The 25835-nt window shown below is 36.8% G+C and overlaps 4 protein-coding genes across 5 annotated transcripts; 1 reads left to right on the forward strand and 3 right to left on the reverse strand.

Annotated features, from left to right (window-relative positions):
* Positions 1-3741: 3741 nt before the first annotated feature.
* si:dkey-4p15.5 (zona pellucida-like domain-containing protein 1) lies at positions 3742-8937 on the reverse strand. Its single transcript, XM_047820845.1, has 9 exons — positions 8770-8937; positions 7733-7959; positions 7255-7436; positions 7100-7172; positions 6919-7016; positions 6712-6792; positions 6437-6608; positions 4141-4240; positions 3742-3914 (listed from the first exon to the last, which is right to left on the reverse strand). The coding sequence occupies exons 1-9, from the start codon at positions 8870-8872 to the stop codon at positions 3781-3783; spliced, it is 1170 nt and encodes a 389-aa protein (XP_047676801.1). The 5' UTR covers positions 8873-8937; the 3' UTR covers positions 3742-3780.
* Positions 8938-13909: 4972 nt separating this feature from the next.
* hspa8b (heat shock protein family A (Hsp70) member 8b) lies at positions 13910-17993 on the forward strand. Its single transcript, XM_027173973.2, has 9 exons — positions 13910-14064; positions 14941-15157; positions 15240-15445; positions 15697-15849; positions 15941-16496; positions 16577-16779; positions 16860-17058; positions 17144-17376; positions 17610-17993. Exons 2-9 carry the CDS (start codon positions 14953-14955, stop codon positions 17790-17792), a joined length of 1938 nt encoding a protein of 645 aa, XP_027029774.1. The 5' UTR covers positions 13910-14064; positions 14941-14952; the 3' UTR covers positions 17793-17993.
* A 155-nt stretch (positions 17994-18148) lies between these two features.
* On the reverse strand, positions 18149-19987 carry lim2.3 (lens intrinsic membrane protein 2.3). The gene is made up of 5 exons (XM_047820553.1): positions 19549-19987; positions 18922-19103; positions 18690-18839; positions 18417-18551; positions 18149-18331 (listed from the first exon to the last, which is right to left on the reverse strand). The coding sequence occupies exons 2-5, from the start codon at positions 19094-19096 to the stop codon at positions 18273-18275; spliced, it is 519 nt and encodes a 172-aa protein (XP_047676509.1). The 5' UTR covers positions 19097-19103; positions 19549-19987; the 3' UTR covers positions 18149-18272.
* Positions 19988-22435: 2448 nt separating this feature from the next.
* On the reverse strand, positions 22436-25566 carry LOC113660426 (lens fiber membrane intrinsic protein-like). Of its 2 annotated transcripts, none has more exons than XM_027173930.2 (5): positions 25431-25566; positions 23269-23450; positions 23041-23190; positions 22770-22904; positions 22436-22667 (listed from the first exon to the last, which is right to left on the reverse strand). In XM_027173930.2, exons 1-5 carry the CDS (start codon positions 25475-25477, stop codon positions 22612-22614), a joined length of 570 nt encoding a protein of 189 aa, XP_027029731.1. In that variant the 5' UTR covers positions 25478-25566; the 3' UTR covers positions 22436-22611. The 2 variants fall into 2 exon arrangements, with proteins under 2 accessions (XP_027029731.1, XP_027029732.1); XM_027173931.2 differs by lacking the exon at positions 25431-25566 and adding an exon at positions 24949-25046.
* Between the last annotated feature and the right edge of the window lie 269 nt (positions 25567-25835).

A 25835-nucleotide genomic window follows, 5' to 3' on the forward strand; every position in this document is an offset into this window, starting at 1 on the left:
GTTGTTTTGTTGACTGTTTATTGATTGTTATCTACATTTTCATGTTTCTACCACTAGGTCATATAAAGTTTGCAGGTTTTCAGAAAGTCTTCTTAAGAACAAATGGTTGATTGTTTGTACAATTTATATGAAATCATAACTGTAATTAATTCGATTTGACTGAAGGTCACTGCAAGGCCAAATATTTTTGTAGTTTTTGTAAGCGTACTTTCAAATGAATAACAAGAAGGACTAGACTTGTTGGATGTTAAGACATTCTTAGTCTCACTGTTGGAATAGAGTTCTACTTGATTTAAAAAGATAGTCTCACATGGGGCCTAAGAAGCGCAATGTATCGTTTACCTTTTGTTTAGTTTGTTGGCACATTTCCTAAAAGATTACATCACAATTATAACTTATGCTGCACATTTAATCTGCCCTATCACAGGTTTAGGATCACACACTATAAACAGCAGTTCAGTTAGCTGTCTGCTTTTTTCCCTTAGCGTTTCTTTCCTTAGAATTTTCATCATGATAAGTTTAGCATGGAACCTCATTGCAAATAAGTGAATATCTAGCACCTTTATTTTGGGCTGCATCTATCTCTTTGAATGAATTCCTGGAGTTTGCCATTCTTAAAATATGAATTTTTTTTTTTTAACGATGTAAGCTATATACATAAACACAAGGCATAAAAGAATGGAACAGCAATTACTGACACCTTTCTAAAATACCTGACATTGTTGCAACTAAAAATAATTATAAGCTAAAGACACTGATAACCCAATGATATTTCTATATTAATTATAATAATATAAAGACTCAGGAACAATTTATAAGGGTATAATAGAATATCAGGGTCAATACCAGGAAATCCTAAATGAACTAATATCTATCCAAAATACAGGAACCGTCCAAGCTTCTGATTTAATCTCTTCATCTGTCCACTGGTTTGAGGATGGCACCCAGAGAGGAGATGATATTATTGATTAATATTGATCCCTTACAAAACCCCAACAGAACCAGGAAGTGAACTGGTTGCCTCTGTCAAATGCATTGTCCTGTGGACTGTGTACTGAGCTGGCACAAGTTGACTTGATGGGAATTGATCCATAGTGGTGAGTATGGTGGTGTGACCCTGAGAACTGGGAAGTCAGTAATAAATTCCATGGGACTTTATGGAACCCAGGTCTTTAGTGTATGGGGAGAAGTTACAGTCCTGTGACCCTGTGACCCAGTGTCAAGTCCCAGGGTTTAGGGTTTGTGCACATACAGTACAGGACAAGCATTAACATACCTTTCAACAGTCAATGATATGTATCAACCCCATCACTTCCTCTTAAATCCTGGGGACATAAACTTCAATGTTTGGGCATTCAGGACTTGGAGAACCCACATATTTTCATCTACAAATTCCCAGTGGAAAGGGTTGCAGAGTAGGACTCATTAAATGTATTCAAAACTTGGTACAAGGCCTTCAAAGCTAGTAAATCTTGGTTCCCAAATATTTTTTCCTCTTGACTTAGACAGTATGGGTCCCACTCTTATTTCAACCACTTCCAATGTGGTTGATGACACAAAATGTGAGTAGTCATGAACCTGTGTTTAAGAGTGTCAAACGGTTTGGGATTGGATGCTGAGTATCTTGGCTCATGAGACTGAATCAGGTTATCAGTGTGAATATTCAAGCTGTATGAACTAATTCAGGCCGAAGGAGTCCAGTTTCCCACACAACACTGAGGCCTTGCTGAAATACAGTTTTTAATGCAGGTTCATTCCAGTTACTCCTTGAAGCCAAAGTATTTCCAAAGTATTTCTCTTCCAGACTCCAGGTGCTGAAACTCTGGGTAACCAAACATGAAAATCATGTTCAAATCCGACCTATGTTTGGTTCAGAGATGTGTACACCTTGGTTGGATCTTCTGTAATGGAGTACTCAGGGTCTAAGGATCCATGTTCACAAGTTTTATCAAATAGAATATAAGGGTCAGAGCAGTCAAAATACCTATCCAAGACACAATTTATAAAAATCAAGACCAAGACTACAGGCCAAGGTTAAAAATACCAAAAGGCAGCATCAAAACCAACAGGCAAACAAAAGCAAAATGCAGCAATGCAAGATGTTAAACATAGAGATATCGACAAAACAAGGCTCAGAACGTACAAAGCCAAACTTCAATAAGTGTTAGTGTCCATGTACTATATGTAGTGGTAGAATAGGAAATTGAAAAAATGACAAACAAAGCAGAGGTTCAAAATATGTGTGAGAGTACCCTCTGGTGGTCAAGATCCAGTGGTTAAAAATATATATTTAGCCAATTAATTTAAAGTAAAATAACCGTGTCACATTTGTCCAAACATAACATATTCATGTCATAAAACAGACACAATTCAAAAGTCAAAATTCTTTCCTTGAATAAAATAGGTTGTATCTAAAACACTTATGGAATATACAGTGTCTTGCATTCAACCCATTTGCAATTCTTTGTACAAACTCCACATATTCTTCCTGTCAGTATTTTTGTTACAATCTTAATTAAATGTAGGAGAACTGCTGCAAAAAACAAACAAACAAAAAAAAAACAACAACAAAAAAAAAAACATGTGAAAGCACAAGAGTGACCCAGTAAAAATGTTTTTTGTTTTGGTGTGACCAGGATCGAGATATTATAGTTGGACAAGCTTCAAAATGCTATGTGTGGTGAAAACTATAACAATGCTATAACTGCACACATAACTGAATTTGCAGCATCATGCAAATACACCATTATACAAACTCTGAGAACCTGTGTTCTTTTCAAAATTGGAGAAAGAATGATGAGGCAAAATACAAAAATAAAGAACCAACCAAAGAAAATAAAAGCTTAAAGCTTGGGAGAAATCTCACATTTCAGCAGGAAATTGATCCCGAACATCAAGAGCGCATAGAGCAAATAGAACGAAATTGGTGATAATCACTTTCAAACTGGGTGAAAAAGCTGGTATCATACATATACATATGTATCATATATATATATATATATATATACATACATATATATATATATATATATATATATATATATATATATATATATATATATGTATATATATATATATATATATATATATATATATATATATATATATATATATATGTATATATTTATATATATTTATATATATGTATATACCATGTAACATATCTCAACAGACTTAAATCTGTTATTGCAGCCAAAGGTCCAATAATGCCCAATAAAATAAAACTAGTCTGAAGAAGTTGAACACAAATGCAAGCAGCATTTTGCAATTTATTAGTTTTAGCTCTTACAACAAACAAAGAATTTTGGCATACTAAATTGCACTAAAAATACTGTTTGAAAATATCAGTTTAGGTGACATTTATATTACAGCTGAATCTGAAATCTGATATTTGGGGTTGAACAGTTTCCTAAATATTACATATAAATAAAATATACTGAACATTATTTAAATGTCACCCATTAGACACATAGATTTATACAGATGGTGTCAATATAAAGGTACATAAAACAAATATTTCTGAAAATAATTTTGGCAAAATAGTTTTCATTTCATTTTAAATTATACATATTTTCCACACAGGGAAAGAATAATGCATATAAATTATATCCAGTATATATATATATATATATATATATATATATATATATATATATATATATATATATATATATATATATATATATATATGAAAAATAAAGGTACAGTATGTGTCCTTTACAAAAAGATATTGTTTCATAAATTAGCTTTGTTGCCTGGTCTGAATCAAAATATAAATGGTCACCTAATAAAAAATGTGTGTCTCCTATAGATTAAAATCTGTACCACCAGTCCAGTACAGCAGATACTCAACAAGCATGTGAGTATGATCACTCCTGTAGCACAGTCTTTATACTCAGAGTATGTTGAAACAGCTGTAGAAAATAAAAGATTATTTCAGTGAGTACATTGACTGTACTTGGGGATTTACTTGAATTTATATTTACATTTATAATTATTATTTGATTCCTTGCATTGAATTGTTGATGCCTGTGGTCCAACGTACGAAAGATAAAAACTATTGTGGACATTAATCTGAATTCCTTATTTGATATAAACTGATCAGCATTAAGAATAAACCTTGTTAGTCCTTATACTCACTACTGTCAGTTCTTGTCTTGATTGGGCCTGAAGAAACAGTTTCCACATTGTTCATGTTCTGACTCTGTTGGATTGACCTTCTTATCTTCTTTATACAGTTCTGCAAAAAAATAGGTTGCAGACAAACAGTCTGTGAGTTCAAATTTCACTTGGTGTGCAAAGCTTTATATCTGAACATCAAGTACTTCATTTGCAATTATCCAGAGTGGTTTCTCCTCAGATTTCATGACTCGAATATAAAGTGACGTGACGTGACATACAGCTAAGTATGGTGACCCATACTCAGAATTCGTTCTCTGCATTTAACACATCCAAAGTGCGCACACACACAGCAGTGAACACACACACACACACACCGTGAACACAACCCCGGAGCAGCGGGCAGCCATTTATGCTGCGGCACCTTGGGAGCAGTTGGGGGTTTCGGTGCCTTGCTCAAGGGCACCTCAGTCGTGGTATTGCCGGCCCGAGACTCGAACCCACAACCTTAGGGTTAGGATTCAATCTTTCTAACCATTAGGCCACGACTATATTTAAATGAACCACAAAACACTTCACTCCCTACATATGTATAGTGGGATTGATCATGACAGATGTACATAGGGAACAACAGCAAATGTTAAATGACAGTCCTATATGTAAACATCACATAAAGTGTTTCACACAACATGATTCCTGGATTACACTATATTACATGTGGGCACCTGACTATCACATCCATATAGTATGTAGCTCTTCTCCACACTGTTGCCACAATGGGGATGCACACAATTGTCTAGAATGTATTTGTATGCTTTAACTTTAAAATTTCTCTTAAGTGGAACTAAGGGGCCTAGCGCAAATCTGCTCCAGCACAACAATGTTCTTGTGCACAAATGAGGGTCATAAAGAGAAGGCTGGTATGGAAGAACTTGAGTGGTCTTGAGAGTCCTGATCTTAACCACACTGAACACTGAATTTAGTGCAACTCTAATTGCAAACCATGGCAACATTAATACCTGACACACTAATGCTCACTAATGGTCAGGTCTCCACATGATTTTTCTATATAGTGTAGTATATTACACTTGTGATTGGACAGCATGTGGGAGTGGGCTGTGCAGTTCTTCCAAAGAGAAGATGATTTGACCTTAGCAAAGAGGTCTAATTGAGCCCAACATTTCAGAGAACATAGATTTCTGGGTGCAGTCGGCACTCTCCCGGGAGTTCATAGTGTCTTGGTATTGTGGTCACAGCACCATTGTACAGTCCTGGTAAGTGATATGCCTCAGCAAGTCTATGAGTGGATGGGACTACATAAGGAATTTTTGTCTATGGAGGACCTGTGTTTGCCTGATAGGGCACAAAATGCGATACAAAACTATAAATTCTCACTAGAATATCATCAGTTTATCTGCAGGAATTCCTTGTGCAGGATAGGTCTGGATGTGTACTGGACGCATGCCTTTTTGTGATCTGTCAACTAACAGAGGGATGAGGAGAATAGTGTATTGCCAGTTCAAATCCTCAAGCCACCCATAAGACATTAATAACCAACTGCAACATGCTTATGTTTGAAGAAGAGGGCAGGCTGTTCTTTCCATAGTTACTGTAATGCTTAATTCAGTATCCAGGGCACTGTGCAAATCCATAATAAATACAATTCAGTCACATTATAGCTGAGCTTTACTTTAGTTTACATGGCAATTGAACAAATGTAATAGCACTAAGTTCAGGCCCCACTGTTTGATGTGGTCTTTATGAGGTGGACCTTTAGTGGAAAATGAGCTGTATATTTTCAGATTCTTTGGAATAAATGTGCCCTAGAAGTAAGATGTGATCCAAACTGTTTATTGTTCTTTTTGGCAGGAGCACCAGTATTGGCTGCCCTGTTTCCTACATAATGCCTGTCAGTCGCTGTTGAAGTTTCTAAAACCTTCACAGGAGTAGTTTGTTGGGCACAGCTGGCACTGTTAAACAGTTGCCTCTTGTCTGGTTGCTCATTTTTCTCTGTTCTTTCATTATTTGTCCTCACATGGCCCCATCTGCCCTAAATAAAAACAACAACTAATTTATATAAATATATAAATGCTGCCAAACAGATCTCCTTAATACCATTTAAAATGTAACTGAACTATCAGAACTGATGCGCTTGGGATTTAAGCTCAAAACTATCATTTTACTAGCCTGAAAACATAACCACTAATTCTCCTCTGTCCCAATTAAATGAATAATGAGTAACACAATACTAAAGTTCAGATATGTCCAAGTCTATGGAAAACGGCCACAGGGATGAACATTGCAGTAATATAGTTACCGGAAGCATGGAGGGACAGGTGGAATTCTCACAGAGTCGGGTGACACAGTGCAGGTAAAACGTGGAGAAGGTTTTGTTGTCACGTTCCACAAAGTGGAAGGCCTCAAAGGAAAAGCGTGCTTCTTGGGATACTCCATTTAAATACACCACTGTCTGCCCATCATGTCTGCACCTGCAATGAAATGTAACTGCCTTTACAATATTGTTATAAAAGATTTTCTCTTGGAAATTCTCTGGAGATTTTTTCCTATTTTCTTTATTTGCGTTATACTCACCCGACAAAAAGATCGTAATAAATTGTGCTTGTTGGATTAGGGCTTGTGGTTGTAAAGCAGCGATCCAGCAGGACATTTAACCTTTAAGAACATGATTTAACAGTATAAAAGAAATAACAATGCAAAAAAAAATAATGCTAATACTAGCAAATTGTACATATTTACCATGGGCAATAATTTTATTGAATCTGATATATAAAAAAATACCTGTTAGTCAGATTGGTTGCCTTGACCTGGACATATATCCGGGTTTTCAGTTGTAGCCCTTTTTCAGGTATTTTTAAAGGCTGTGTATATTGTCGATTCTTAGCAATAAAAACAAAACCATTATTAAAACATCCTGTTTTGATCAGCGAGGAATGCAGAATAAATCAAGCAATATTCTTACAGTGAAGAGATTTATATGGAGTGCCTTGACAAAACTTCCTCTATTTTCTAGGGCAGCTAGGTTCATGCCTAACCTGCCAACACACAACACAACATTTCAACAGGACCCAAACGGCAAATTTAAACTTAAAGGTATAACTGTCAATCTGGACTCACATGTTAAATTTAGTGTCATTTATTAAATCCTGTAGTAGGTAACAGCAGGAGAATTGATAAATAAGATATTGGTGGAATGTATAGGGGACACTGACAGGTTCCCAAGGAATTATCCTTCCTGAAATGTTGACAGACTGAACTCTGGTGTCAGAGAATTGGACTGTGCCCACCTTATCTGTAAGCTAAAAACAAAAAAAAAAAAAGGAAAAAGCTTAAACACATATGTTCTCTTGAGCCATCATGATTATTTTAAAGGGGTTAAAAATGTTTTTTCACTAAAATAAAACCTTTATTACATTCCTTAATAAAGAATAAAAATAATGTTCAAAATTGAAATGAATTTGTAGCCTTAATTGTTTAAAAGTTAAAAGTTTAAGTTGTTGTAAGGACGTGTAAGGTTATGACTTCTACTATAAACTTTAACACTATTTTATTACTTCTATGTTTGGAGAAAAAGTCTCGTATTTACAGTTCTTACTTCAAGAGAATTATCACAGAGTGACATTTCCTCGGCAGAAATTGAGAAATTAAATCTCAGGACAGGGGTATTGGCTTTTAAATCCACATTTCCAAGGCAGGCTGGAATGTTAAATTTCCCATTGAGGGCTATAAGAGATTCATTGTAGCCAGCATAGTAGACTGGACAAAGCAGGATGCTCAGATGGATTCTATCAGTTCCGCACATTACTGTGATGTCCTGGTCAGCTGAGAAAGAAAGACAACTATTTATCATATGGTGCAAATATGTGGAGTGTTATTATCTTAGTTATAAAAATTTTTTAAAAAGATGTCAAATTTCTCATACAACATTGCATAATTCTTTACAGATACAACTGTGAAAATATACCAGTAGGAATCCCTAATGACATTTGACAATAATATATGTTCTGGAAGTGGAATTTTCAGGAATTAAAAAGCTATATGTTTTAAGTATTATTGAACACATATAAATATTAAGCATGATATTTTGGATATAGTTATATATGACAGAGTAATAAATAGTTGTGGGGGGGGACAAATTACAGATAATGGGGTCTCTGGCTACTGGGAACTTTTTATTATAATATTACGATAATAGAGCATATGTGTACAATACTATATGAATAAAATCACAATTTTTCAAATACAGTTATTTATTATATTATATCTAATGATAAATACAACTGAAAAGGTGTTATATAAAATAAAATTATTAATATATCTAAACCTGTACATTTATTTTAATCATACTTTTTCAAGCATCTGTCAAACAGATAACAAGATATATTTGTCTCAGGTTAAAGTTACAAATTCTAACAATATTAATTCTATAATCGTGTTTTTTTTGGCAAATGATTACATAGTAGTGAACCAGGGAATATAAAGGAGGGAAATACTACACAGGTGATATATTACAATTCCCAGTGGCTAAGCCTATTATACAGATAAAACAGAGTGTGTGTTACAATTTCCGGTTGATCGTTCTATTTAAAATAGTGAATATAAGTCAGACAAACAGCAATGCTTAAAACTAACCTGCTGGTCTAAAGGTAGAGTGGTGTCTGCATGTTTCAGAGCCTGTCTGAGCTTCACAGTGTACAGTCAAAGTAGTCACACAAATCAGCAATGCTCGCCACATTATCCTGAAAACACACTGTTTTTTTGTGCTGGTCTAATCGACCAAAACCAGACCAGATTGTTACCATTTTGCTTTGGTTAAACCAATATGGTCAGAGCAACAAACATGTGTACAACAGATTTTAATAAGTACTTCTTAATAAGAAAAGATCAGTGCCTTACCTTATTGGTTTAAAATCTCTCAGACATATAGCTGTTGGTTTCCTTCTTCCTTTATGGCTGTATGCCGTGTACAGAATGAGCCTATTTATTAGCTCTGCCTTTGAGGTGAAGGGTGTGAAGACACAAAGGCAAGAGCAACATGAAACCTTTCACTGATGCCCCAGGAACGCAAGACCCATTCAGACTGGTCTGAGAAACTAATAGCGTCCAATATTAAAGGAAAATTGATCATTTATACGGGTTTAATTCTTAAACATCTTAACCAAAAGTGCTATGTGCTATTATTCCTCCAGGACATCTTTGTTCTCTACTGGTTTGGATTGTTTTGCTCTTCCTTGTCTGTGTCTCCTTGGATATTTTGCATTATATTATTGCAACAATAGTGTCTTGATTCATTTAACACTACTCTAAAATTAGTACCATGAGGACTACATCATTCAATTGAAATAATGATATACTGATATTCAAGTTGTTTTTGTAACAGATATAGCATGTGGGTTTAAATATTATTATATAATATTTAGCCTGTTTATTGTTTTTGCACTGGGTGTCCTAGAGATGTCAGGGTTCATTACTTACTATCTACTCACCCAACATCTAAACGGAATGTCAATCACACCCAATAAAAATATTCAGACACACTGATGTTTTAGTGACATATAATTTATCGTTTTTAATTTTTTTGAGGTTAAAAAATAGACATAAGCCAGAGTTATTGTTATTTCTGCTACAACAACATTAACCGAGATAAAGCGGTTACTGAAACTGTATGAGACAACCATGTCTGCGTAATCAAAACATAAATTTGCAACCATGGCATAAAAAATATGTGATCAGCAACTCTAGAACTAAACTGAAACAATTTTGTAATCTAAATATTGCTGAAAAATGTTTTTCATAAGTTTACATACCTCCAGGCTTTTAAAATACAGGCTATTATATGCAACAACATGTTCTTTTGTTCAAAGTCATGTTGTTGTGAATAGGAGTGAGTGTTTTCTATATAGCTTTTCTTTAAATCATCCCACCCACTAGACAAAGCATGTATCTCTTTTGTGAGAGTGGGCCTTTCCCTGGATATACTTTCCATCATCATTAATGGTGACCTGGTTTTGCTTCAATGTATGTTGACAAGTAGTATTATTAATTTCATAGAAGTGAATGGGAATGTCTCACTCTTGTTCCTTTGCATCTAGTGATATCAATTGCAATTTAAATTGAAATACTGAGATCACCGATGTCTCCCATATTTCCCAACACCACATCTGCCAAATTTTTTTATATCTTGTATTTGATGTATTACCAAATGTTTTGGGACACCCCTCCAAATCATTGGATTCAGGTTAACTGTTAGTAGTATTATAACAAAGTGGAATCAACTGAAAACAAAAGCAACTCAGCCAAAAAAGTGAATCACAGAGCAGGGTGAACGCATGCTGAGGCACATAGTGGACAGAAGTCACCAAATTTCTGCAGAATCAATAACTACAGACCTCCAAACTTTGTGTGGCCTTCAGATTAGCTCCAGAACAGAGTGTAGAGAGCTTCATAGTATGGGTTTCCATGGCCAAACATCTTCATTCAAATTTGCACCCTTTCCCATGTAAGTCTACATACATTTACATTTCACACAGCATCTATATGAATCGTTGATAAATAAGATCATTGGCATGCATATTTACATCAATGATTTCAAAAGGTTTAAGGTTATTTGATACTTTGCAAAAGGCACTAAATCCTAGCCAACTCATGTTGGCTACTGTACATGTTCTACTGTTGTAAATGCATTTTTCATGAAATATACATACTAACTTTTATACAAAATACAGTATTTGGATATATACAAACTGTATCCACATTCTATGCTAATGAATAAAATCTTACTAGTCCAACAATATGTCAGAATACTAGGGATAATCATAACTGGCTATGGAACTTTTTTTTATCAGAGCCCCAATTGCCAGTACTTTTACTAATAGCCACTTTGTTATTTGCTGATTTGTCATACTCTTGTCACCTGTGCAATGAATGTTGGATTAGATTTTAGGAGGTAAAACAAAATATTTGAAGTTAATGTCCTACTACTGGGGGGCACGGTGGCTTAGTGGGTAGCACATTCATTCGCCTCATACCTCCAGGGTTGGGGTTCGATTCCCACCTCTGCCTTGTGTGTGCGGATTGTGCATGTTCTCCCCGTGCCTCGGGGGTTTCCTCCGGGTACTCCGGTTTCCTCCCCCGGTCCAAAGACATGCATGGTAGGTTGATTGAAATCTCTGGAAAATTGTCCGTAGTCTGTGAGTGAATGAGAGTGTGTATGTGCCCTGCGATGGGTTGGCACTCCGTCCAGGGTGTATCCTGCCTTGATGCCCGATGACGCCTGAGATAGGCACAGGCTCCACGTGACCCGAGGTAGTTCGGATAAAGCGGTAGAAAATGAGTGAGAAAATGAATGAGAGAGTGAGTGAGAGTGTCCTACTACTTAACCCCGTGACCAGTGAAATGTAGGACCAGAATGAATTTTTGAGCACTGTCCCTTGAAATGTGTGATGCAAGGTCATCCTAATTCCAAAATTGTGTTCATATTAGTAAATCAGTGCCTGATTGTGTGTGTGCATTTATTATTTATACTGTATCAATATGAATGATTTAACTACTGCATTACTGGGCCTCCCTGGAATGATTATTATGCCATTATGTTGCACTGAACTACACCAATTCACACTCTACCAATATACATCTACAGTATGTATACAGCATCACCCAACTGTTTTTGCACATGCAGTTTTGTACATTTCAGTCAATGGCATTTTTGCACAACTCATTACAATACCTCATATAACTGCTGCTACTATATTAAGTGTTCATTCCAATATTTCTGCACATGCACTATAGAATATACAGGATGTACAATGGTTGGTGCTACTTTAGTATATTGTCTTTTGTGTAATGCCTTTTATTGTTTGTTTGCACTATATTTTGTCTTGCACTGTCTTTTTGTCTTATCCTGCACTGTTTGCACCAGGTTGCACAGATGCACTTTATGTGGCTAGGACTACTTAATAGAACTACTTTGTTCTATGTAGCACCATGATCCTGGAGAAACACTGTTTCATTTCACTGTGTACTGCAACAGCTATATGGTTGAAATGACAATTAAAGCTTCTTGACTTGATTTTTCATTTTTACATACTGTATCTGCTAATTATCAGACTCCTCATGAAGCCAAGTCGGGTGTATCGAAAGTAGCTAATGATCAAAACCTAATAACCTGATAAAGTATTTTTATTTTGTCTGACTGGAAAATGGAAATATGTCAACAGGACTGTTTAATCAGTAGGTCAGGCAGTGGTGCAATTCATCATACATCAACTCATGCATTGCATTTACTCTTCTGGGTGATGCAATAGATTTATGAAAGCAGTCATAACTTCCTTAAGAGCTTTAAAGGTTACCTTTAGTAACTCTAAAGCTTTATACTCTTGCTCATACTACTAAAGCACGTGAAATACTGCACATAATTTTTTTTTGTGAAAATTCTTAAACTTAAGAACACTTAAAGTTGTTCAATTTGGTTTTTGATATCATAGTGTATGGGGAGTGATGGTGATGGAAATTCTTAAATGATCGCATATCCAGTCCTTTCTAAAAGTATTACAATGGAAAGGCCAATGGGTTAAACATCTTAGACAATGGCACTGTTTGCATGAACTCACAGATTTTCCATCAAAAACATTTTGTCACAAGTGTGTGACTGACAGGTGTTTCTTGTTAAGCAGGTGTGCCCTGTTAGATTGACTATTAATAAAAAATAGTTTCTAAAACTCTGCCATTGGTCACACTCACATCAATCCACCCCTTTTGATATTTGACATGAACATCAACTGAGCTCTTCACCTGTGTCTGTATGCCTTCATGAATCAGAATCAGAATCAGAATATATGCACTTCTAGTACACAGAAACAACAAGATGAGATTACCAAAAAATACACAATGTAAAAATAAAAAACATTTAATTGATAAATAAATAATTTGATAAATAAAAAAATGATAATTTAATAATTTATACATTTATAATTTTTATATTAAAAAACATTTCAACTGCTGTCACATGATTGACTGACTGGATAACTGAATGAATGAGCAGGTTTACAGGTGTTAAGTTGGTGTATTAAAATCGGTGCTATGTGTAAATAAATGTATGTGCTAACATTTCAACTGCAATATGCAAATAAGTAGAAAAAATAAAAAAAGTAAGCAATATGCAAATAAGTAAAAAAAATCACTTTGCACCCCTAAGTTAACAGCAGACAGGGCGTTTCCAATCATTTGGCTTGCAGCTGGGCACTTATATAGTGCTAGATTTCCAGCATTTAGCAGATTCCCTTATCCAGAGCAATTTTCATCTCATTTTATACAACTGGTAGCCTGGTGGACATGGGAATTGAACTCACAACCTTCCCATTGGTAATCCAGCACCTTAACCACTAGGCTACCAAATCCCTATTCCTAATGTTCAGCATGTTACTGTAGCCCTAGTTTGCTATTATACACACATTATTATGCTATGATATTCATTATAGTTTATTATAAGAAAGGCTTTGAATTGTAAATGCATCTGTATTCATGAGTAATCTATATAATTTATCAGTCATACGTTGCTCACTGACGTTCTCTAGTGTTGTTACATTTTTTTAGCCAACCTTTACCTATTTTTTTTTTCATGTTTATTTCCTGTTCCTTCTTGAACAGTTCTCTAGATCTTTCTACCTAAATCTGACGCTTTTTTCTGTTTGTGATCTGGTGATCCGGGCGCAGTCCGCTTTTCTGATTGGACGGCGCTGGTTTGCTTTCTCGATTCTGATTGGCTGCATCCCACCCTCCATGTTCTGGACGATTCTATGGGCGTTAGTACAGGAATCCAGCAGGCAGTATATAAGATGCGCCCATGCTGTAGAGGCGGTGAGATTGTGCATCGACGTGACAACAGTGGGAACCAGCTGAAAGGACCAGAACTCTAAAAAGTGTTAAAAGGTAAAAAAAAAACCTGTAAATCCTTTTTTTTATTATTCAGTAAGTACATCCAGCTAAGGCTGTAAATAACAAATATGCTAGGAAAAAAAAATATGCTAGTGTTTATGTTGTTAAGCTGATTAAGAAAAATGTAAACACTATGTCGAGATGGACATTGTAGCTTCATAGAAGTGTTATAGAATTCAGAGGGTACATGGATAGGAGTGCTGGATAGTTTTGCTTTGCTGTTATTGAGTTTGTGCCAGAATATGCAGAATGTTCCAGAAAGCATTTGTGATTGTTTCGAAATATGCCCATAAAAGGCATTCAAGACACTCCCTTATGCTGTTATGTAATGTTTGCATGATTCCTGTTGATACTAACGAAAGACTGAGGAAAGAAACAACCTTCTTGTTTTGTAGCTAAAGTAGCTAATGTCATAGCAACATATTGTTATGTTTTGTTTATTTCAGGTCCACTTTCTCTTTATGCCTGTAAAATCATGAGGCAGCAAAAAACAGACCATAATGTACATGAGCTCTGTAATGTATGTGAGCTACAAGAGCCAGATAACTTTTTAACTTTTTTTTTTTTTGTAAGTTTATTATAAGAACCAACTATAAATACATGGCCTTTAACTATGGCGTATGCACATGAAAATAAAGGTTAATTGCTAAGGGAGCTTTAGATCAGACAGACAGCTGAGGTCTGTTAAGAGATCAGTTGAACAGGTGCTGGATAATGAAAGTAAGTCCAGCTGACAGTCGGTGGGGAAAAAAAAGACCATTAGATTAGTTGAGCGGTCATTATACGGTTAGGAAAATAAAAAGCAAGACAGATTTTAGAATGAAATCACACTAAACGAAAATGGCTTATCAGTTAACTGTGTATTTTTAGGTGTCGCAAACCATGTCAAAGGGACCAGCAGTTGGAATTGATCTTGGCACCACATACTCGTGTGTGGGTGTGTTTCAGCATGGCAAAGTTGAAATCATTGCCAACGATCAGGGTAATCGGACCACACCCAGTTACGTTGCCTTCACTGACACAGAGCGACTGATCGGTGATGCAGCCAAAAATCAAGTTGCCCTGAATCCCACCAACACAGTTTTTGGTAAGCATTATATTTGCTTCTCTTTTTCAATTTTACACAAATTATATGTGTAAATTGTGACAGTTAAATGGTACATTTACAGATGCCAAAAGGCTGATTGGACGGCGGTTTGACGATCAGGTTGTTCAGTCTGACATGAAGCACTGGCCGTTTAAAGTGATCAATGATTCCTCACGTCCAAAAGTTCAAGTGGAATACAAAGGAGAGACCAAATCATTTTTTCCGGAGGAAATCTCCTCAATGGTGCTTGTAAAGATGAAGGAAATTGCAGAAGCATATCTTGGAAAGGTGATCATGAACTCAATGTCTTTGGTCCTGTAACTTTGCATTGGTCTTAAACCATAAACATGCTGAAGCTGTGCTCTCTCAAATACTTATGATGTCTTTGTTTATTGGCTCAGGGTCACATTCTTTACACTGGAAATGTTAGTCTATGTTTACATGTAAAACATTTGCAGTGGAAACTCTTGTTTGCTGTGTTTATTAAACCTTCAACCTTCACTAACTGTTTTAACTGCCCCAATTGTTTCCTCCTTAAGACCGTCACGAATGCAGTAGTTACAGTACCTGCATATTTCAATGACTCTCAGCGACAAGCTACTAAAGATGCAGGCACCATTTCAGGACTAAATGTCCTTCGAATTATCAACGAACCAACTGCAGCTGCCATCGCTTATGGCCTGGACAAGAAAGTGGGTGTGCTTGCAATACATCATAGCAGTAGAAAAGAAACTGTAATATATATGAATTTTTTCTGATTATTGCCTAATACCTCGTTTGCAGTTAGGAGCAGAAAGAAATGTCCTGATCTTTGATCTCGGTGGTGGAACTTTTGACGTGTCCATCCTTACCATTGAAGACGGAATCTTTGAGGTGAAGGCCACAGCGGGCGACACCCATCTGGGTGGTGAGGATTTCGACAATCGCATGGTCAATCACTTCATCGCCGAGTTTAAACGCAAACACAAGAAGGACATCAGCGACAACAAGAGGGCTGTGCGGCGTCTGCGTACTGCCTGTGAGCGAGCCAAGCGGACCCTGTCCTCCAGTACTCAGGCCAGTATCGAGATTGACTCTCTCTACGAGGGCATTGATTTCTACACCTCCATCACCAGGGCTCGCTTCGAGGAACTAAACGCCGACCTGTTCCGTGGCACTTTGGACCCTGTTGAGAAAGCTCTTCGTGATGCCAAGCAGGACAAATCTCAAGTCCATGAAATTGTCCTGGTTGGAGGTTCTACCCGAATCCCAAAGATTCAGAAGCTTCTACAGGACTTCTTCAATGGAAAAGAACTTAACAAGAGCATCAATCCTGATGAGGCTGTTGCTTATGGAGCAGGTAAATTGAATATTCATTGGCAACGGTCACATTGGTTAAGATTTGCACACAGTGCACATAAATTTCTTTTTGCTCCACAGCTGTCCAGGCAGCCATTTTGGCAGGAGACAAGTCAGAAAATGTTCAGGACCTTCTGCTGTTGGACGTCACCCCTCTGTCCCTGGGTATTGAGACGGCGGGAGGAGTGATGACTGTCCTGATCAAACGCAACACTACTATTCCAACCAAGCAAACGCAGACTTTCACCACTTATTCAGACAATCAACCTGGTGTACTCATTCAGGTGAGAATATCAAACTGGTGATGAGACAGTTAAAAAGTTCATTTCTCAAAAGCAAATTCTAATCTTAATCATTGTACCAGGTGTATGAGGGTGAACGAGCCATGACCAAGGACAACAACCTGCTTGGGAAGTTTGAGTTGACAGGCATTCCTCCTGCACCTCGGGGTGTTCCTCAGATCGAGGTTACTTTTGACATCGACGCCAACGGTATCATGAACGTTTCTGCAGTGGACAAGAGCACGGGCAAGGAGAACAAGATAACCATCACCAATGACAAAGGTAGCACAACTGTCATGACTTTTTATACCTTATCATTTTTTTTTCTTTTTACAATAATAATAATATTTTTAATTTTTGTTTTCAGGTCGTCTCAGCAAGGATGACATTGAGCGAATGGTCCAGGAGGCAGAGAGATACAAAGCTGAGGATGATGTCCAGCGAGACAAAGTAACTGCAAAGAATAGCCTTGAGTCTTATGCTTTCAACATGAAGTCCACTGTTGAGGATGAGAAAGTGAAAGGAAAGATCAGTGATGAAGACAAGAAGAAGATCCTGGAAAAATGCAACGAGGTTATCAGCTGGCTGGATAAGAACCAGGTAGAGAAACCTTTATAAGCGACTTGCTTTTCACACAAAGCTGCTAACATGCATAATAGCTTTTCTTAACTGATAATTGATGTGTATTCAAGGGTCATTGCTAAGTCAAGCTAAGGTTTATTTTTATTGATCATATCATAGGTCTAAGTCACAAGTGTCAAAACCATTACTTTCTTTACCTAGTATTCCTTGTGATCCTTCTTTAAATTTGTTTACTCTTACCATGTTCGTAGACTGCTGAGAAAGAAGAGTTTGAGCATCAGCAGAAGGAACTAGAGAAGATCTGTAACCCCATCATCACCAAGCTGTACCAGGGTGCAGGTGGCATGCCTGGTGGGATGCCTGGGGGATTCCCAGGGGGCAATGCTGCACCTGGAGGAGGGTCTTCTGGACCAACTATTGAGGAAGTTGATTAAACTGTTCAACATTTTACTACTGATTTCTACTCATTACACAGTCCGTTTGTTTTCTTTGGTGTCATATTTTTAGTCACAGTAACCTTTGTGTTAAGGTGTTAAGATTTAGGCAGACACCTGCCAGTTTGCTCAGTGAGAAGCATGTTCCATATTATGTTTCATTCTTATTAAAACAGTACAATAAACACTTTTAAGTTCTGACTCCCTATGTTTGTTTGTCTTCAGTATTACATCTTTAATTTCTACATTGTTTTTATATTTGTGCCTTATTGCCCAATTGTAAAGAAATTGTGAAACAGACCAAAATACTGTATTCTCTAGGATTGTTTTATTTTGTAAATTAAAGTAGAACGTCGTTTTGTCTCAACCATTTATTCTTTCATTATGAGGTAAAGAAATGAATTAAAATGTAAGCATCCAGGATCACACTGAACCATTTCAGCCTGAATGATAAGTCGATCTAGGAGGAGATGAGTTGCCTCAGCGTGACATCGGGCCTATTGGTGAGTGCATCCGATAAGCACACATGTAGAACATGCCTGCAAAAAAAAAAGATTAGTCAGAATTATAAGAATTTATACACTAGGCATTGTGTCTGTAATGTAGAATATTTATGAAATATACCTGAAAAGAACGTAAGCACCACTGACACCCAGCCCATTATATACGACCAGGAGAATCTCCAGTTTCCGTATCGCTTCCCATAGTAGTTCACAGTCACCCCAGTGAATATAGCCATCGCCAGAAGCACGAAAAAGCCTGGGAAAAAATTACTAAACGGTTTAAAATATTATTTAGAAGATTAATATAATTTAAAACAATGCTTAAATACTTTATGGCAATACATAACTAATGTACAGTATAAGTAAGTTTGACTGTCAGACTGAGCACACTCACATGAAATGAAATAGAGAATTCCAGCAGCAAATGTTTTGTCAAAGCCACCAAAAGAGTTGTAGTTAATGAAAGCCATGATGCCTATAAGCATGCCAAAGAAGCATGCCATGATTGCCAAGATCATAAATGCCCGGGTGGCATCCCAGTAAGCTGTAATAGGGAGAAAAAAAAGATGTGTATATGTTTATGCTGTATGTTTTCTTTTTTCTAAATACAGTTTCCTATGTCTCACCAATGCTGTCAGAGTGTATCATGCATTTCCCAGGCACACAGTAGCGCCACAGGCCCTGGTGCATGTAACCACTGGCCTGGCGATATTGCATCCAGTAATCAGTGGCTGTGGATACAACCAGCAGTATATTTCCAACTCCAGCACAGAATAATCCACCTCCCATAAAGCTGTACATTATGCACCTGTAGGTGATATAAATAAAAAAAATTATTTGGCTATCGACATATTGGCTATTTATTGGCTATTGAATGTATTTCACTTAAAAATGTATAATACTTCTGAATATTAAAAACATGACCTACACATTAGCAATCTAAGCAAAAACATGTCTATTTAATGATATTTAATCTACTTTCCTGAGTTTATGTTGTATTTAATTAGTTTAAGTAAATAAAAACATGAAAATAAAGTAATATAAAATTATATATAAGATAGTTAGTACACATTACAGAATATTTTTAAAGGGAAAAAAATAAAAAATCAGATAAACAACAGATTTTTAAAATACTCTTATGTATGTACATGTGTACAAAACGATCAACTTAATATGTACAATTTCCAGCATTTCCCAAATATATGATTTTGCAATTTAAATCTATCTTATATGTACGTACACCCAACACCTACCTTTAAGTATTATTCACCTTACTTTGTTGAGTTAAAAACTTTGAGGCTCAGTTATACTAGGACACACAGCTCTTGCACTACCATAGACAGATGTGTTTCTGTCGTGTTCAGGCACCAGGGGATCACAGCACTAAAGGACAATAGAGCTGCCAGAGACGCAGTCAATCGCTGAAGGGAATTTGCTGAAAATACAAAACCATTTAGCACAAGATATAGAGGGTCACACTGATACTGATGACAAAGTACTTTTGATTGACAATTTAAAAACATGATTGTTAGATTATTTTCCCCTTTTGTTTTCCAACAGTAAAGTTATGAAGTTGTGCAACTTTAATAAAATGAATGTGGATCAGTTATTTTCGAAGATTAAATACAAAATTTTATATATATATATATATATGCACACACACATACACACAGTGGTAGTCTGTCGATTACGCCCCTGCTTTCCCATAAAGGATAGAATTCATCCCAGTTCCACAATTCATCCCAGTTATACAATTGCACCACTAGATGGCAGCACTGAGTGCCTTTTTAGATATCAGAGTAAATTATTGCTTCAACATTTTAAGAGACGAGAGTTAGTATTATGATTTATTAAAATTGGCAAGTTCAGTCCACAAAAAAAAGTCCAGGTGAATTTATTTACAAATTGTTTCAAATGAAATAATCATCGGTTCACCAAAATTTATTCTCTCAAATGACAAGGTCCACTTTTGTTCATGAACTGCAAGTACCAGTTCACCCAGAATTAGTAGATCTACCCCTCTCATTCATACTAAAAGGAGCAAATTTATTCAGTACATCCAACTAATGACACACTACTTCATAACCACTCTAATGCAGTCTTTATAAAGTAGGAAAAATCTGCCAAAGCAGTCATGAGTTTTACACTGACAGGAATTTAAGTAAACAAAAGCTGTTAGTCAAGACATGGAAGTGAGCAAGAACGCTTCATACTCACATGACAAATCTACAGGTTTACAGTTAGACAAGAGAACCCTTTTAGTTTTAATTAATATGGACAACCGGGATGTTCTTATACCACCACCCCCCCTTCTGTACTTTGGCTTTGCCTGGTCCTTCTTTATGCACCACTTCTCCTCAGAGCCTTGCTTAGCTCAAAGTCACTCACGTTGTTGAAAAAGAAGATCTGCATGAGATTATTTTTTAAGATTTTAAGCGTTTATTATCAGATGCACAGTAAGGAAACAAGTTCCCCGTACAATTAAATTATTTCTTTGCTGTCCACAGAGAATGCTTGACAAGTACAAAAAAAGAAACTGTAAAAAAAAGTCAAATTAAGTAAAAAAAAATCAAACACACCCATAAATACAATCATAATTTTTAATTAAATGAAGAAATATAGATTGTATCTGTATGTACAAGTGTACAATGTTGACTTTAGTTCAACTGATCTATGAGATAGATGAAACTTGTCAATGGATGTATGTTCTTTCTTAGAAAGCCTTACGCAGTTCCTTAGAACAGTTTACATTCATGTCTCCACTCTGTAAATATTGACTGAAACTGTTGCAGGAATGAGAAGTGCAATAGAGTGCATTAAGTCCACTTTACAAGCCAAAAGAAATGAGGAAAGTTTTCAGGAGTTTTTTTAATAAAGCAGCTGCAATGGTTGACTCCTTTGGAATTACGTCCTTTCAGATTCCTCACCAAAGACATCCACCAAGGCGATACACTGGTGGGGCAAGCCAGCACACTGTCATGTCACCGGTGGTGCATTACAGAACAGAGTTCTATAAAATGCTACAGTAGATAGTGTTGGTGTTCAGCTTAGGGACAGGTTCAGTCAACCAGATCTAGATGTTCTGCAGAAGTTAAAGGAAACTGTACTGACTGAAAAAGTGAATGAAATTGTTGATCAGTATCCAGAACTGAACAGAGACAATCTAAAAGTCCAGCTAGCCATGTTTCGCTCTAGAAACACTTTTAGATCTACTGATGTGGCTACAATTCTAAGAGGAATGTCAGTTGAATTGAGAGGCCTGTTTGGTCAAGTTGAAACCCTTGTCAGGCTGCTTTTAGTGGTTTTAGCGTCATCAGCTGAGGCCGAAAGACGTTTTAGTGCTCTCCGAAGATTAAAAACATGGCTCAGAACAACAATGACACAAGTGAGACTGAACAGTATTGCTGTTTGCCATGTCCACCAGGACAAACTGGACAAAATCGATGTGAAACAAATATGCCAGCAGTTTATTTCTGGTAATGACAGACATAGACATGTGTTTGGCTTGTTCAAATAGCAAGTAACAGTATAGTACACACTAAGCTCTCAGTTTTTATGGTGTGGCTAGTTACCAATTGTATAGTATATATAAATATATATTGTTGTTTAATTCACAAAATTAAGTAATAAATACCATGTGTTCTGTGATGTAATGTGTTGTTGTTTTTCTGGAGCAGATCTGGAGGAAATCTGCTTGTTCAGTTTTTTTGTTTGTTTGTTGTTTTTTTTACTTGCCCTGCTAGAATTCTTACTGGCATCATAAAAAAGTAAAAAAAAAAAAAAAAATAGATCTATTGTACATCTGTTTTGACCTGTGTAACCTTAAAAAATAAAGTTACGGCACAAAAAATACTATTTTAATTATTGTACTTTTGTGACAATGCGGCTGTGCGTTTTTTTCTATTCTGTCATATTTTTAGTCACAGTAATAATATAGATTTAGGCAGACACCTGCCAGTTTGCTCAGTGAGAAGCATGTTCCATATTATGTTTCATTCTTGTTAAAACAGTACAATAAACTTTTAAGTTCTGACTCCCTATGTTTGTTTGTCTTCAGTATTACATCTTTAATTTCTACATTTTTTTATATTTGTGCCTTATTGCCCAATTGTAAAGAAATTGTGAAACAGACCAAAATACTGTATTCTCTAGGATTGTTTTATTTTGTAAATTAAAGTAGAACATGTAGTTTTGTCTCAACCATTTATTCTTTTATCATAAGGTAAAGAAATGAATTAAAATGTAAGCATCCAGGATCACACTGAACCATTTCAGCCTGAATGATGAGTCGATCTAAGAGGAGATGATGAGTTGCCTCAGACCTCAGTGCCTGTTGGTGAGTGTATCCGACGAGCGCACACGAAGAAAATGCCTGCAAAAAAAAAAAAAAAAAAAAGATAAGTCCCTTGTAACTACTTTATACACTAGGCATTTTATCTGCCCAAATGTAATGTAGAATATTTATGAAATATACCTGAAAAGAATGTAAACACCACTGACACCCAGCCCGTTAAATACGACCAGGAGAATCTCCAGTTTTCGTATTGCTTCTCATAGTAGTACACAGTCATCAGAGTGTATGTAACCATCGCAGGAAGCACGTAAAAGACTGGGGAAAAATGACTAAATGGTCTTACCTATTATTTAGAAGATTACTATAATTTAAAACAATGCTTAATTTTTTATGACAATACATAACTATAAGTAAGTTTAGTGAGTTTGACTGTCAGATTGAGCACACTCACATGACAGGTAATATAAAAATGCAGCGAAAAATGTTCTGTTTAAGCGAACAACAGTGTTGTAGTTAAAGAAAGCCATGATGCCTAGAAACATGCCAAGGATGCCTGTTATGTTAGCCATGATCATATATATGCCGACGCCATTCAGGAAACCTGTAATAGGGGAAAAAAAGATTTGTAGATGTTTATGCTGTATGCAATTTTATTAAAATATAGTTTCTTATGTCTCACCAATGTTTTCAGTGTTTATTATGCATTTCCCAGGCACACAGAAGTGCCACAGGCCCTGGTGCATGTAACCACTGGCCTGGTGATATTGCATCCAGTAATCTGTGGCTGTGGATGCAGCCAGCAGTATATTTCCAACTCCAGCACAGACTATTCCACCTCCCAATAAGCTGTTCATTATGCACCTGTAGGTGATATAAAGAAAAGTTTTCAATAGATGTGAATGTGCTGATCAACTGGCTCCTATTTTCACCCATATCTTCAACAGATCTCTGGAGCTGTGTGAAGTAGAGGTCTTCTCGGGTCTAAAGAAATGTACCCGACCCGAAGTGACCCGAATCACTTTTTACCCGAAACCGACGTGCATAATTTTTTTATTTTTTATTTTTAGAAAGACCCAACCCGAGACAAACCCTAAAAAATTAGACCCGAGTCCGACCCGACGCCAATTTTTTTTAACCCGGCTGGACGCAAATGTTGCATAACTTTACACTAAAGTAACCGCTACAGAGTGGATTCAAAATTGATTGACAGGTCTATTTTAACGAAAATGAGCTTACCGCCAGCCACACATTGCCAGCCACATGTCGCAAGCGGCCTTGGCAAACAGAGGAGAGGTTGGAAGAGGACTCGAGTTGATGCACACACACGAGATACAGTAGTTCGGGTCTTCTCTGGTCCGTTCGGTGAAAACACATTCATTTTAAATTAGCCAAGATCCGGTGCCGTTATTATCACGTATACCCGACTGTGTTCGAGGCACACGTGAAACTTTTAGACCCAAACTCGCTCGGGTTGGACCTTGGGTTTTCAGATCTAAGTGGACCCGTGAAGACCTCTAGTGTGAAGTCCCCTCCTGCTTTAAACTCTCCACAATCGTCCGGGTCCCCAAGAAACCCTCCATCACTGGACTGAATGACTACAGACCTGTCGCTCTGACATCTGTTGTCATGAAGACCTTTGAACACCTCTTATTGGCCCATCTAAAGACTGTCACAGAACAGATGCTGGATCCCCTACAGTTTGCCTACCGTGCAAACAGATCAGTGGACGACGCAGTCAACATTGGACTGCACTACATTCTGCAACACCTGGACTGCCCAGGGACATACGCCCGGATTCTCTTTGTTGACTTTAGTTCGGCTTTTAATTCTATATTTCTGGAAATTCTCCACTCCAAACTCCTAAGGCTCACTATACCCCCGTGCATCTGTCAGTGGATCACCAGCTTCCTGACAGACAGGAAACAACAGGTGAGACTGTGAGGTGTCACCTCCAGCATTCGGACAATCAGCACTGGCGCTCCACAGGGATGTGTCCTCTCCCCACTGCTATTCTCCCTCTACACTAATGACTGCAGTTCAAGTGACCAAACTGTTAAACTATTGAAATTTGCAGATGATACTACGCTCGTCGGTCTCATCCAAGATGCCGATGAATCTGCATACCGACAGGAGGTGAAGCGGCTGGTGCTATGGTGCAGTCAGAACAGTCTGGAGCTAAACACCCTCAAAACTGTGGAGGTGATAGTGGACGTTAGGAAAGACCCCCCAACACTACTCCCCCTCACAATATCCAACAGCCCGGTGTCATCTTTGGAGGCCTTCAAGTTTCTGGGCACTACCATTTCCCAAGACCTGAAAAGGGAGTCCAACATAAACTCTATCATCAAAATTGACGTACTTTCTACGTCAATTAAGGAAGTCTGGTCTGCCACAGGAGCTGTTGATGCTGTTCTACACTGCAGTCATTGAATGTGTCCTGTGCACATCCATCACCATCTGGTTTGGTGCAGTAACAAAACAGGACAGAAACGGACTGCAACACATGCTTAGAACAGCAGAAAAAATGCACTTGTAGGACACAAGAACCAGAAACCTGTCAGTCATCACATCATCTGTATATATATATATATATATATATATATATATATATATATATATATATATATATATATATATATATATATATATATATATGCACAAAAAGCATAATATTGCACAATTTTGTTATTTGCACTTCCACACTTTATGTACATAACTGATCGTATTCATATTTTATATATTTATTCATTCTATATTCATATAATATACTCATTCTGTCTATATTGTATCTCATAATCTGCATTGTTTTCTTGTATAATATAGTGTTATTTATGTCTGTACCTTTGAGAGTCACAAACTGCTGGAACCAAATTCCTTGTGCGTGTCATCACACTTGGCCAATAAATCTGATTCTGATTCTGATTCTGATTCTAATTCTAATGTAGTCTTTATAAAGTAGGAAAAATCTGCCAAAGCAGTAACGAGTTTTACACTGACAGGAATATAAGTAAGCAAAAAATATAGGTCAGTACATGGAAGTGAGCAAGAACGTTTCATTCTCACATGACAAATGTACAGGTTTACAGTTAGACAAGAGAACCCTTTTAGTTTTAACCCTCTTAAACCACCACCCCTCCTTCTGTACTCTGGGTTTGCCTGGTTCTTCTTGATGCACCACTTCTCAGAGCCTTGCTCAGCTGAAAGTCACTCACGTTGTTGAAGAAGATCTTGAAGAAGCTTTATTTT

This window comes from Tachysurus fulvidraco, chromosome 11 (genome assembly GCF_022655615.1).
Source record: "Tachysurus fulvidraco isolate hzauxx_2018 chromosome 11, HZAU_PFXX_2.0, whole genome shotgun sequence".
In the NCBI taxonomy this organism is placed as follows: domain Eukaryota; kingdom Metazoa; phylum Chordata; class Actinopteri; order Siluriformes; family Bagridae; genus Tachysurus; species Tachysurus fulvidraco.

Bases quoted from the DNA above. Each gene is read 5' to 3' on its own strand.
- si:dkey-4p15.5 (XM_047820845.1), bottom strand. From the start codon at position 8,872: ATGTGGCGAGCATTGCTGATTTGTGTGACTACTTTGACTGTACACTGT. The intron at 7,173-7,254 runs GTGAGTCCAGAT...GTGTGTTGGCAG, and splicing joins AATGACACTAAATTTAACAT to GTTAGGCATGAACCTAGCTG. The intron at 3,915-4,140 runs GTGAGTATAAGG...TATTTTCTACAG, and splicing joins CAAGACAAGAACTGACAGTA to CTGTTTCAACATACTCTGAG.
- hspa8b (XM_027173973.2), top strand. From the start codon at position 14,953: ATGTCAAAGGGACCAGCAGTTGGAATTGATCTTGGCACCACATACTCG. The intron at 15,446-15,696 runs GTGATCATGAAC...TTCCTCCTTAAG, and splicing joins CAGAAGCATATCTTGGAAAG to ACCGTCACGAATGCAGTAGT. The intron at 17,377-17,609 runs GTAGAGAAACCT...CCATGTTCGTAG, and splicing joins GCTGGCTGGATAAGAACCAG to ACTGCTGAGAAAGAAGAGTT.
- lim2.3 (XM_047820553.1), bottom strand. From the start codon at position 19,096: ATGTACAGCTTTATGGGAGGTGGATTATTCTGTGCTGGAGTTGGAAAT. The intron at 18,840-18,921 runs GTGAGACATAGG...TCCCTATTACAG, and splicing joins GATACACTCTGACAGCATTG to CTTACTGGGATGCCACCCGG. The intron at 18,332-18,416 runs GTATATTTCATA...TTTTTTTTGCAG, and splicing joins GGTGCTTACGTTCTTTTCAG to GCATGTTCTACATGTGTGCT.
- LOC113660426 (XM_027173930.2), bottom strand. From the start codon at position 25,477: ATGACACGCACAAGGAATTTGGTTCCAGCAGTTTGTGACTCTCAAAG. The intron at 23,191-23,268 runs GTGAGACATAAG...CCCCTATTACAG, and splicing joins AATAAACACTGAAAACATTG to GTTTCCTGAATGGCGTCGGC. The intron at 22,905-23,040 runs GTGAGTGTGCTC...ATTTTTCCCCAG, and splicing joins ATTTTTATATTACCTGTCAT to TCTTTTACGTGCTTCCTGCG.